Source organism: Pongo pygmaeus, chromosome 10 (genome assembly GCF_028885625.2).
Source record: "Pongo pygmaeus isolate AG05252 chromosome 10, NHGRI_mPonPyg2-v2.0_pri, whole genome shotgun sequence".
Lineage (NCBI taxonomy): Eukaryota > Metazoa > Chordata > Mammalia > Primates > Hominidae > Pongo > Pongo pygmaeus.
In genome coordinates this window covers 26,573,080-26,586,888 of record NC_072383.2, presented here as the reverse complement: position 1 = coordinate 26,586,888, position 13,809 = coordinate 26,573,080, and the positions used below count along the sequence as shown (strand labels likewise).

The 13,809-nt window shown below is 36.1% G+C and overlaps 1 protein-coding gene across 13 annotated transcripts in view; it reads left to right on the top strand.

Annotated features, from left to right (window-relative positions):
* The window catches only part of LMNTD1 (lamin tail domain containing 1), a 113,247-nt gene that overhangs the window by 57,281 nt on the left and 42,157 nt on the right, over nucleotides 1-13,809 (top strand). For 12 of the 13 annotated variants that reach the window (XM_054443176.1, XM_054443175.1, XM_054443173.1 and 9 more), the window contains 4 exons: nucleotides 5,474-5,660; nucleotides 6,348-6,467; nucleotides 12,492-12,709; nucleotides 13,609-13,781. In XM_054443176.1, the coding sequence (XP_054299151.1) occupies nucleotides 5,474-5,660; nucleotides 6,348-6,467; nucleotides 12,492-12,709; nucleotides 13,609-13,781 (698 nt within the window). The remainder of the gene's footprint in view (nucleotides 1-5,473; nucleotides 5,661-6,347; nucleotides 6,468-12,491; nucleotides 12,710-13,608; nucleotides 13,782-13,809) is intronic. The other variant, XM_054443169.1, reaches the window with a different exon arrangement.

Genomic DNA, 13,809 nt, shown 5'->3' with positions numbered 1-13,809 from the left:
GACTGGGCGAATAAAAGTTGGCATTTAGAGCCTATAAAAAAAGTGGAGGGTCACTTGAGGCTTTCAGTTGGAACTTCAAGGAAAGATGGAAGAGTAAGGCTATATGCAAAACAGACCAGTACAGTGTCCAGTTATTTCACATTTAATTTAAAGTGATTTGTTCCCAGCTTAGATGCCTACCAGAAGCAAAAGTAAATCTTGAGTGAAAAAATATACAGAACCTTAAGTTATCTCTGCAGTTTTTTCTCTGTAATACTAGGCACTAAACAAAAACAAACAAACAAACAAAAAGTATACAAAAGAAAAGAGCTGACCAAACACGAAGATTAAAAATGGACACCAGAAACAGGCCTAGAAGGTCCAGACATTGTAGTCATCTGACCAGGATTTCAAACTAACAATGACTAAAATATTCAAGTAATTAAATGACAAGATAAAAATTTTAACGTAAACCTGGGAACTAAAAAAATCATAAACAATTTCTAGAAGTAAAAAAAATCCAGTAACGGAAATTATTATTTCAATAGGTGGGTTTAACATTACATTTGATATAGCAGAAGAGAGAATTACTGAACTGGAATATTCTCAGAAGTAAATATCTAGACTGAATCACAGATAGCAAGGTTATAAATAAGTATAAGAGACAAATAAGGCAAGATTTTGTTTTAATCTACTTCTAATTAAAGTCACTGAAGGAGAAGAAAGATTGAGGTAGAATGGTATTGATGGAAATACAAAAGAAGATTTTCCCAGACTAATGAAAGACATCAAGCCAAATATTCAAAAAGTACTACCAACATCTAGCAGGCTAAAAGACAGAAAAAAAGCCAGCAAACAAACCAGGTACATTGTTTAAAAAAAAAAAATGAAAACAAAAACAAAAACAAAAAACACTTTTTAAAACAGAAGACACAAAAAACGTCTTAAAGTCAGCCAGAGAAAAAGGACATTTACCTTCAAACAAACAACAAAAATATCGGCTGGCAGTTGGTTTATCAACAGAAAAATAGAATAACGAGACACTAGACTAAATATCCAATGAAAACATTGGGACTGAAACTGTAGGCCAACAGGGCAACATTTCTGACAAACTGACTCTAAAAATCACAAGAAATATATATTAGTGTCCTATTGCTGCCATAACAAATTACCACCAACTTACTGACTTAAAATAACATGAATAGCACCCACTTATTAACACATAGTTCCCTAGGCCATAAATCTGGGTTGTCTCAGCTGATTTCTCAGAGTTTTACAAGGTCAAAATTAAGATGTCAAATAGGCTTTTATCTAGACACTGAAACAAATATGCTTCCAAGCTCTTTGAGGTTGTTGGCCAAATTCAGTTCCTTGCGGTGATAGTACTTCCTTATTGTCAGCATGCAGTCACCCTTAGCTTCAAAAGGCCTCTCCCCAGTCCTTGCAGATGAGCCGTTACATCTCAGAACCAGCAAGTGCATCAAATCCTTCTCGTGCTTGGATTCTCTCTGACTTCCCTCCCGCTGCAGCTCTCTTCTGCTTCCAGTTGGAGTAAATTCTCTAATTTTAAGGTTCATTTGATTAGATTAATTCCACCTGAATAACCTAGGATACTCTCCCTATCTTAACATCCATAACTTTAGTTATATCTACAAAGTCCTTTTTGCCATCTAACATAACATATTCACAGGATCCAGAGATTAGAGATAGACATCTTTGGACAGCTATTTTGCTTACCACAAACGGTTAAAATCTAAAAAGAGTTAACACAATATTGGAAAAGAAAATGAGAGGGGACTTGTCCAACCAAAATCAAGACTTCATCTAAAACAATATAAATTAAAACCATTTGGCATAGACACAGGTTGAACAGCTAGATCAACGGAACAGCTAGGAAGCCTTACAATATTCAGAAACTGGCTGTTTGACTAAGGTGACATTACAAATCAGCAGGGAGATGATGGACAATCTAATTAAGTAGGAAAATTAGCTCCTTATGTGAAATACACTCTCACACACATATATACATACAAACAAAGCTGTTCAAAGCAAATTATTGAAACATTTAAAAGAAAATATGACATAAGAGCAGGGAAATATTTCTTATATAGGACACAAAAAGCAGAAACTATAAAGAAAAAGATTGATAAATTTTATCACAGTAAAAATTTTAGAAATGTAAACTATACCATAAGAAACATTATAGACGAAGTATTTTTTAAAGTCTCTTCTTCCAGAAAATATGTGCATATAATTAAGTACTATGCTACGAATACCATAAATCAATTACAAAAATGTGAATTCAGAAAAGTGAATGAAATGATATGAACATGCAATTCATCAAGAGGAAAACTGTGTAGCCAATAAGCAGCTTGTGCAACTGCACTATAATCAGGGAAAAACAAATTTAAATACAATGAGATTCCATTTTGTACCTATGATAGGAAAAAAAATAAGAAGGCTGAAAATTTGAAGTGTTTGTAAGGATATGGGAAACAAGAAGAGGAAATAGTATTGTGCATATGGTGAGTGAAGCCTGCAGCAGCATGAATTATGCTCTTACAAAGAATTCTTTATGGTTGCAATTTCAGCATAAGGTAGGAAGTAAGGAAAAAGGGGTTAAAGAAGCTGACAGATAAGGTAGGGCTTTGTTTGAGTGCTGTGATGTTTGTGTTTTCTATAGAAGGAAATGGTAAGATATTGAAGGATTTCCAGGAGGGAAGCAGAAATAGGTTTGGATTGTACAAAGATTGCTCTGGAAGCAAAGTGGAGAATGTTTAGAAGGGGGTAAGACTGAAGACAATAGTTAGGATGCCGATTCAATGTCTCACAGAGATGATGAGAGCACTATAAAGGCAGCAGTCATAGGGATGGAGAGCAAATGTAAACAGATGCCACTAAAGAGGAAGAATCAGCAGAACCTGGTCATGAATAAGGAATGAAGGATAAGAAACTGGAACAGTAATGGAAGTTTCAGGCTTGGCCAACAGGGTAAATGATGCAATTCACTGGAATAGTTTCCTGGTTGGGAGAGTAAATTTACAACAGGCCAAAGTGATGAGATCAGAGGTACCTTTTAGGATCTTGTGGTCAGTTGTTTCTGTGGATCTGAAGCTCAGTAGGTAGGTCTAGGCAAGAGATTTAGTTTTAGCAGTCATGAGTGTATTAATGGTTAGTAAACACTGTTCATGGATAAGATCACCTATAAGGATAAATGGGGAAAATAAAAGAGAGCTAAGAACAGAATCCCAGAGATCAACATCTGGGAGATGTGTGAAGGGGCTGGGTGAAATCTGAAAAAGGGGTTGAAAAGTAACAAGACTGATAGAGGCAAAACAGTTGACTTCAACAAGCAAAGGGAAGAGTTTCCTAAAACAGGGCATATCTGGCAGAGGCCAATACTGAAGAGGCATGAAGATATAGACTAACAGTTGCCACTCAATTTACTGATTGTGAGGGACACTGGTCATCTAGGTCTTTGGCAGAGGTAGGTGGTTGTGAAGTAAATAGAGGTGATTAATTAGTGACATAGCCTTTTCCAAAAGCTACATTGTGATGGCAGTAGGAATTGTAAGCTGGAGAAGGCCTGTTCTCGTTTTTCTTTTTTAAGGTAGCAGCCCCTCAAGGATATGTACCTTTCTGGGGGAAACAGGTAGTCCAGAGGGAGAAGTTGATGTTAAAGGAGAAAGGAAGGACAATGAGGGGACTGAGTTGCTGAAGCATCAGGAGGAGTTAGTGACCAGAGGGCTTCACTGCAGATGGGAGAAGGGGCCTCTTCCACGGAAATGGGGTGGGCTACAGAGAAAAGGTAGGCTCTGCTATACGATAGCCTAGTAGAGCCTGTTTCTAAGTGGGAAGCAGGGAAATGCACTAGTCTCTCTGATGGCCGTGTTTTCTTAGTGAGATAATTTGCCAAGAGTGAGAATAGAGATATGGGGCAGGGATTTAAACATTGTTGAAGGATGGCAGAAGCTGCTGACTTGGCTCATGAAGATGACAACTTGCTGTCAATCAGCAAGGGCCCAGGTGTGGTTGGAGACCACTAAGTTTTTGGTAGCAGCAATCTGTGTGTGTGCGTTTTCTAGCAGAGTTCAACCACCGTGGTGTGTACAGAATTTAAACAACCTGAATGGTTAGGTCAAACCTATTTGAGATTTTACTCGTTGAGTGACGCAGAAGGACAAGGATTAACATTTATTGATTGACCTTGTACATGGGAATTAATTTCTCTAAACCTCAGTTTCTCTATCTATAAAATGGGGCTAAAAATACTACCTGTCTGAGTTGTTTTAAGAGTTAAATGAGATAATACAGTGTTCCTCACATTTTTTTAATATGACCTTCAGTAAGAAATATGTAGAAGTATTTTAATGAGAAATTTGTATGTTATTGTGAGAATTATATGAGTTACCATGAGTCCACAATGCCTTCACCAAAATACTTGGGGACTTACATATTTCCAAATTCAGAATTTTGACAATTTTAGGAAAGGAAATTTTAGAACACATATCATATAACACCCTGTCAGGGATTACAGAAGTATCAAAAATCAAACATTAATCTTTTCACAGAAAAATATATAAATATTCACATAAACCATGAACAAAGACTATAAATAGCCTCACCTCAGTTTTGGACCAGGCTTTGCTTCAAATATGTTTTAACAATTTTTTTTTTTTGGTTTTTCAGAGCTTTTTGGATTTTGGAACTGTGATAAGAAATTGTGGAGAACTATATATAGAGATAGGTAGATAGATAAATAAATAGAAACATAGACATAGATATACATATAGAGATATTAGATATATAGTGTTTTTAAGTGCCTGGCATATAAGTAGTATTGTTATTATTATTGGTACAAATATATCTTATTTTTAAGATGAGGGGCCCCACTTACCAAAGTGATTTTTGAGCTACTAATAAGTTGTGACACACAATCTGAAAAACACTGATATATAATGATATATAAATGATTAGCCTGGTCCCTGGATCATATATACTTAGCTCTCAACACAAGTTAAAAGGTGAAAAATACCATCTTATGTTTATACAATGTTTTTACCTTTCAAAAATCTTGTAATCACATAGTTGCTATTTATCTTCAGTCACTTTATCAGAAATAAAGTAAATGATTTGTCTCTTGATCTACTTTTGAGAGTTTCATGTCTCAATGATTTTATCTTGAACAGTAGGAAATTTAAACTATTATAATTCACAACTTCCTGTGGCTTTTATACCTTGACACCTAAAATACTTTTTAAGTTTTCTTTATTTTAAGTGACATAGATTATTTTATTGCACAGATAAAGAAATAGAACTAAAAACTCAAGCCATTTGTCTGAGGTTACAAAATATACTATTTCTATATAGAATTTGCCCAATAGAATATACAGTTTAAGAACAACTTTCAAGCAGTTTATTATTCACTTCTTAAAGTGAGTCAAAGACACTCTTATCCGAAGGCACCTTACAATCTTTGTGTTTTATTTTCTAGTTCTCTTGGAGATGTTGAAATAGCTGAAGTGAATGTCAAGGGTTTGTTTGTGAAGCTCATTAACTCTTCCCTTGACAAAGAAATGGCAATTGGAGATCATATTCTCCAGCAAAATGTGAATGGACAAACCATTTCTTTGTACCGATTCCTTCCAAATATGGTAATGCAGGCAAATTCCACAGTAACAGTGAGTATAAGAGTATAAATACTGTACATTAGAATTGTACAGGACAAACTTGTTGACACTGTCAGTCTGTGGCTCAGCACTGTCTCGTTATCACTCTATCTGGATCTGTACATAAGATGTGATTTTGTTGTTGTTGGTTAATTACCACACTTTGTCCATCTTCTGGATGTTAATTAATACCCACAGTTAAATTTCCACAGCTGTCTTCAATTTTGTGTGCAATATCTTTTGTTTTTATAATTTAAAATGAAATTCTTAATGAATTTCATTAAGAATTCATTCTATTAAATTCATTCAGAATTTAATAGAAATTCTGAATTAATTTCTATTAAAATGAAATTCTTAATGAATTTCTATTAAAATGAAATTCTTAATGAATTTCTATTAAAATGAAATTCTTAATTTCCTGAAACCAAGTAAATATAAACCTGAAAAGACAAACAAAGAGATTATTTGCTTAGAGAACAGGTAATTAGCTCATGCAGGAGGGGGTCCTCTCTTTCTTGTTTTTTCCTTTAATCCCTGTAGAGTAGCTGTTCGGTGTTGCATAGCTTGACATTGTATATGATATAGTCATTATATTTTAAAACCTCATCTGTTCAGAAAGATTATGTTGGAGTAACCCTATGACATTTACAAAATTGTGTTCAACTCCAGTGGCATTTGTCATTAACAATTTTATTACAGGTATGGGCAGCAGCATCTGAAGCAAAGCATCAACCTCCATCAGATTTTCTTTGGAAGGAACAAGACAAGTTTAGAGCAAGTCCTGATTGTATAACAATCCTGTGCAAACCGAATGGTCAAGTTAGTTTCTGGTTCTTAACAATAGTTTTTTAAAAAATATTGTGCTTATTGAGCATATCTGTATTTTTTATTCTTTTTATTTTATACAATGTGTCTAAGTGCATAAATGTCAGTAAAATCGACTTTATGCCTAAAAGATTATTTTATTGTCAGGTTCTTATAAATTTATTATTTATTTAATTTCAGTAGTTTTGGGGGAGCATGTGGTGTTTGGTTACATGGATAACCATGTTGTCAAATGGAAGAGCACTCATTAGTTCTTAAGTGGTGGTATTCCATGGTATGTATATACCACATTTTCTTTATCCACTTGTTGCTTGATGGGCATTTGGGCTAGTTTTTCATAGAATGGATAGTTATCCTTATGTTCCCCATCCTCTTAGCACACTTGATTTTTTTTTTATCCGTAAAGCTTGGGAAGAACCATCACTAAATGCCACAACACATCAGGCAAATCAACAGCATTCTCTTCCCAATGTCAAAGGGCCCAAGAGTTACTTACAATTTGGCAAAAATAATTTTGATATCTCATATTCCTAAGAAACCTCTTCAACTTTCAAAGTCAAGGGAAGATTTAATTTGTGATATTTAGCCTGAAAAGTGGGGTAAGGAAGGTACTCGATACAGGTCTTTTCTATTTATCAATAAATATTTGAGATGTGAAAAAATACTCTTCTCTATTTTAGAGCTATGCTAAGTACTGGGAGTATAACAGATTAAGACCTGCACCAAGGAACTAATATTCTAATGAAAGAGCTTACAGTATTAATTTGAAATGACTACACTTTACTCCTTATAAAATTAAGGGTATTAGCAATAGCTTTGTGTAATTTGTTCCCAGTATTTGACAGTTTTATATTTTCACTCAACCTTTCTCTTGGTATGATATTAGCATAAATATATACCCATGGACCTACCATTAAGGTTCAAAGGTATTTCTTTTTACAACAACAAAAAAGTTAATCCTTTTTCAAAATGATTTTTAGATCACTTTTACATACCTGTGTCTCTTTCTTACCCTCAGTCTAATTTACTATGTCATATAACTACTAACAAAATATGTTAAGCAGAATCTATCTCTGAGTTTCTTTTTTGCTGCATTATAATATATGTTGAGACTGAATTTCCCTTTAAAATAGACTTGGCTGATTTCTTAAGAGCCATTTACTCTCTTTCTGCGGGAACAGTTGTTGTTAGATGAGGAGAGCACCCATGAGATATAACTTAGCAGCCTTCACCTACTCAGCTTTAGATTTCCTTGTGGGCTCGAACTGAATTTTATAATACTTCTCTGATGGGAAAAGTAAAGCTACACAATCTAAGTTATTTACTTAGATTAATTTTCACTGATGGGGAAAATAAGGATACACAATGTGAGTTATTTACTCAGCCTCATAAGAAATCATTAGCAAAACCAAGCTTAGGATTAAGGCATTCTTATCTCAGAACTTTCATCATAGTTATCCACTCTGTAAACCAGTTTGTGATTTCTACTTTGTATGTACATTGCTCCAGGCACTGAGCGTTGAACCAGACAGACCAGGTCCCTGAGCTCCTGGAATGCAGATTTTAATAAGTTTTCATTTGTTGCAACTGAATTAGGCTTTGTACTTAGACTGTTCTTTTTACCCAGTGATTTTAATGACTTTGCACATATAGAATCAGACCGTTTCTCTGGGGTGATGTAAGCACAAATAACTGTGCCTGCTAATGAAAGACTGAACCTAACTGATTGATCCATATGGAAAATATTTAAATATATTTCACATCTGTCAGGAATGGCGCTAGGTGCTAGAAAAAGGAACATAAGTATTGCACACTTCTTGTCCTCAAGAAACTCAGAGTCTGCTAGTAGAAACTGATATGTAATAATAAGTAATTGCAATACAGTGAAACAATGCTTTAATAAAGTATGGGCAGCCCAGGTCAGAAATATCAACTCTGTAAAGGAGAGCATGAAAAAAAACATTGAGAGGAAGAGCCATGTGTTGTGAATCTGTAGTGGAGAGGAGTTTGCCCACCTAACTTGAACCATGGTGATCTTGCCCCTTTTCACCTTCTGGACTCTCCTCTCTCCATCCTTCTTCATGCACTCTGTTCTAGCCACACTGCCCTTCTTCTCATACTACTTTAACTTTCCAGTGCTTGACTCCTCCTTCATGCCACAGGGCCTTTGCACATGCTCTTGCCTCTCAATAGACTCTCTTCCCTCCCTTTTTACCTATTAAATCCTACCTGCCCTTCAGAACTCAGCTCAAGCCTTTTTTTTTTTTTTCCTGAGTCACATCCTATTGGAAATTCTACCTTATGGTAAAGCCATATGCATTATTTAATTCGACTAGAAAATATTTCCCTTAAGTAGGTGGAAATGTGACTTTAAAATCGGCTTGAAACCCTAAAGTAAGTATAGAGTTCTTTTTCTAATAAATTCATTTTCATTCTCACTTTAATAGCACTGGATATTACTATCTGCAACCACCAGGTAAATTTTCCTTAAAAAGACAATTTACTCCCTTCCCATAGACATGCTGAAACACAGACTCATAGTGTCATCATGACCCTGCAATTGCTTTCTATTTGTATGTAGAAAATAATCCATATCTTGTGGAAAAAGTCACAAAGCCTGTAATCTACTGTCTAAAATAATAGCCAGCTATACAGATCAGAATAGACCCTGTTTCTGGACTTGAATAATATTTTATATTTATAAGATGGGGCAAAGAGAAGTTATATTATGGGTCATTTTTAAAAAGAAGCCTAGGGCGGTGCAATGGCTCACGCCTGTAATCCCAGCACTTTGGGAGGCCGAGGCGGGCGGATCACAAGGTCGGGAGTTCGATACCAGCCTGGCCAACATGGTGAAACCCCGTCTCTACTAAAAATACAAACATTAGCCGGGCGTGGTGGTGCCCGCCTATAGTCCCAGCTGCTCGGGAGGCTGAGGCAGGAGAATTGCTTGAACCTGGGAGGCAGAGGTTGCAGTGAGCCACTGCACTCCAGCCTGGGTGAAGAGCAAGACTCTGTCTCAAAAAAAATAAAAATAAAAATAAATTTAAAAAATTAAAAGGAGGCTAAGATAAAGTGTGTCTTAGACTACTTTTTGAGTCATCTTATCACTGACATGGCAGTGGTTAATATTTGATACACCTACAAATCTTATGGCTTAATATAAAGGTGGCTTTTAGTTTTGCTTTGCCATGTATTAACTATATAACTGTTATTCTACTTTCTCATCTGTAAAGTAAGAGTTTGTATAACATAATCACTAAGACTCCATGAGTCTATGGATCTTTAAAGCAGGGATAGGTTTTGTTTTACCAGTCATGTTGTTGTCTCATTGGGATTTGGAGCCTCTAAATTACACGTCAAATAATTAATAAATGTCTTATGTTTATCAATGCCTGGTACTTTCCCAATACATTGTTTTGCATTAGAGATCCAGATGTAGAACAGACCAGTCCTATACAATAGGAACTTATTGAAGGGCTGTTTATATATGCCTTATTACATTTGATTCTCAGTAATGTTTCAGTATTTTGGGGAAAAAAATGGGGCTTGGAAAGTTAAATGGCTTGCTTAAGGTCACATGATAAGTAATGTGATAGAACTAAAATAAAACAATATCTTCTCTCAATAATTTTTCTATTTTGCACTAAAATTAGTTTGCAAGGTTCATGTGGCCAACTTTCTAGAGCTGAGGCTAAATTTTATCACATTATCATCATTGTCATCGAAAATGTTCTCAAGTTCCTACAATACAGGGAAAAATAAAATATTGCCTTGTCTAGGAAAGGCACACATCTCAATAATGGAGATCATACTAAGAAGATCATGAACATATTTTCAAAATATAATATGTTTGAGCTACTAAAAAGGGAGGATTCATAACTAATGATCTATAGCAAAAGTCCAGTTTTTTGCTGTAATTTATGAAAATAAACTTTTTAAAAAAGAATTCATCTTTCTTCCTCTGCTAGAAGCTTAGCCTAGCTGAAATGACCTTGTGTTGTCTTTATGTCTATGTTATTTGTCAAGCCAAGCATAGGGATGTTCGAAGGTTACAGTGTGAAGTCCAAACCTCTAATTTGGTAAACTAAAAACAGATCACTAGAACAAGTAGAATGTTAGGGCACGTTTTTCATGTTGAATAGAAATATAACTGTTAGTGTCTATACAGGATTTTCCTGAATAATTTTTGCACGTGTATGTTGTGCGCATGTCATATATTCAGAAAATCCAAACAAACTCCGGCTTCAGTGCTTATGGGTCTCCTTAATACTCTTACCTAGGAATGTAGCCTGAAGAACATGTTTTCTTGTCCATGTCTCTAGCTCTACTGTCCATTTTCCCATCTCAAATAAGACACACTCACACACACAGTGTCTTAAATGTTTAAAATCTTAACTTATTCATGTTACCATTACTTTTTGCACGGTTCTTTAGAGTTGTGAAATTCAGTAGCTGGATGAATTTTACAACACTTCGATAGAGCAGTTCCACCACTGCCCTCTCAGTTTTACACATGAAGTCACAGTTCAAGTTAGAAAGTAACTTACCTATCTGAGATTATGCTGCTTGTAATTTTCAGAACAGGAAACTAAGGCCAAGATACCTTACTCTATATCCTCATCATGTAGTTCGCTAAGCCACACACACAGGTAAATGGCATTATATAGTTCAGTTTTTAAATTCTGTTGTACCATATTTTACATGGTAAATAAAAAACAACTCAAAATGGATAAAAGACCTAAACATAAGACCTGAAACCATAATACTGCTGGGAAAGAACATAGGGGAAAAGCTCCTTGACGTAGTCCTTTGCAATGATTTCTTGGTATCACACCAAAGCTCAGGCTACAAAAACAAAAATAAAAGTGGGTATGGAGTATGTCAAGCTAAAAAGCTTCTGCACAGCAAAGGAAACAATTAACAAAATAAAATAGCAACCTACCGACTGGGAAAAAAAAAGTTTGCAAACCTCGTATCTGAGAAGGAGCTAATATTCAAAATATATGAGGAACTCTTACAACTCAATGGCAGAAAAGCAAATAACCTGATTTAGAAAACAGCCAAAAGACCTGAATAGACATTTCTCCAAAGATATTTAAAAAATGGCCAACAGATATATTAAAAGATGCTCAACATCAGTAAGCATCAAATAAAAGCAAATTAAAATCGCTATGAGCTATCACTTCACACTTCATAAGGATGGTTATTCCGAAAAGACAGGAGATATAATGCCAAATGTTGGTGAGAGTATGGAGAAAAGGGAACCCCAGTACATGGTTGGCAGGAATGTAGATTGGTGCAGCCTTTATGGAAGACAATATGAAAGTCCCTAAAGAAATTACAAGTAGAGCTACCATACAACCCAGCAATCCCTCTTCTGGGTACATACCCAAAAAAGATGAAATCACCACCTTGGAAAGGTATCTGCACAGCCACCTTCATTGCAGCATTATTCACAATAGCCAAGATACGGAAACAACCAAAGTATCAGTCAACAGACAAATGGATAAAGAAAATGTAGCTATACACAATGGAATATTATTCAGCCTTAAAAAAGAACATGGAGGGACCTGGAGGACATTATGCTGAGTGAAATAAGTCAGACACAGAAAGAAAAATGTTGCATGATCACACTTATATGTGGAATTTTTGAAAATGTCAAACATACAGAGAAAGAGAATAAAACTGGTTCACAGGGATGGGAGCAGGGGAGGAAATAGGGAGATGTAGGTCAAAGGATACAAAGTAGCAGAGATTTGTAGGATGAAGTCTAGGGATCTGGTGTACAACATAAGGACTATAGTTAATGAAATTGTGTTGGGGATTTTTGTGAAGTAGATTTTACCTGCTCTTGTCATAAAAAAGTAACTACGTAAGACAATAAATACCTTAATTTGCTCCACCATAGTAACCATTTTACTATCTATCTATCTATCTATATATATATATATCTCATAACAGCATGTTGTAAACCTCAAATATACATAGCCAACATTAATAAATCATTTTCATTAGGCCATTGCCTGGTACACCCCTATCCACTGGAAGCAAGCATGGGAAAAATTAGATACTGACATTGAATTTAACAGATGTTCAGTAGTATCTCCAACATTCCGAAAGCATGTGTTTCAGTGGACAGCATCTACAACTACAATAACTAAAGAAAAACAAGATCAACCTAAGAAAGATATCTCAAATTATCAGGTGGAACAAGCTCAAGTTCTTCTTAAGAGGTAAGGGTTGTTTGGTTTGTTTGTTTTAATGGGTCCTTCCCACAATTAGTAACTGAGCATGTGGGAACGACTAGATGACAAATGGATGTGTGATGTATAAATTAAATCAATAGTGATTTTTGGAAACTACTATTTTGAATAGAACTCATAGGAACAGCATAAAAACAGAATGAGCAGGTAAATACTTATAGGGCAATGAAGGCTGGCGATCTTCACTAGGTAGTATTGAGACCCCTCTGGCCATTTCACTTTTTTTTTTTTTTTTTTTTTTTTTGAGACAGAGTCTTGCTCTGTCGCCCAGGCTGGAGTGAGTGGCGCGATCTCGGTTCACTGCAGGCTCCGCCCCCCGGGTTCACACCATTCTCCTGCCTCAGCCTCAGGAGTAGCTGGGACTACAGGTGCCCGCCACCACGCCCGGCTAATTTTTTTTGTATTTTTAGTAGAGACGGGGTTTCACCCTGTTAGCCAGGATGGTCTCGATCTCCTGACCTCGTGATCCGCCCGCCTCGGCCTCCCAAAGTGCTGGGATTACAGGCGTGAGCCACCGCGCCCGGCCGCCATTTCGCTTTTCCTGGGCGCTGTTATTAGAGGCAAGGCTGCTGCAGAGAGGTGAAGAGGTGAGGTATCCCCAAGTCTTTAGCAGTGCTTAGGTGGAGGGAGAGGTGCATTATCCAGGAATTTTATCTTGGATCAAGAGCTGCCTGTGGACAGAGGTGCAGAATATATTATTCATTTGTAGGCAAATGCTTCAGAAGTTATAACAAAACTTCTGCTCACAACGTTTAAAAAGTCATATTCTCTTGGTCTTGAAATATGCTTCCAATTTAATTGTGCCTTCAACATTAACACCACAGCATAAAATGGCTTTTGAGTTCCATTTAGGCTTTTTTCTTTTACAGAGAGAAGGAAATCCCACCAACCGTTTTCCCCAATCGCAGCCCTTGGTGCCAGAATCCCTATGTCTCTGCACATCCTTACTGTCCTTTGATTGAACCACACAGTATATCCACCGCTGGAGGCAGCTTGGATAGACAGCCCAGGTCTCGGTCAACCAGACCTAATCGAGCCTCAGGTCAGTTAAAAGAGTACTTGTTCCAGTG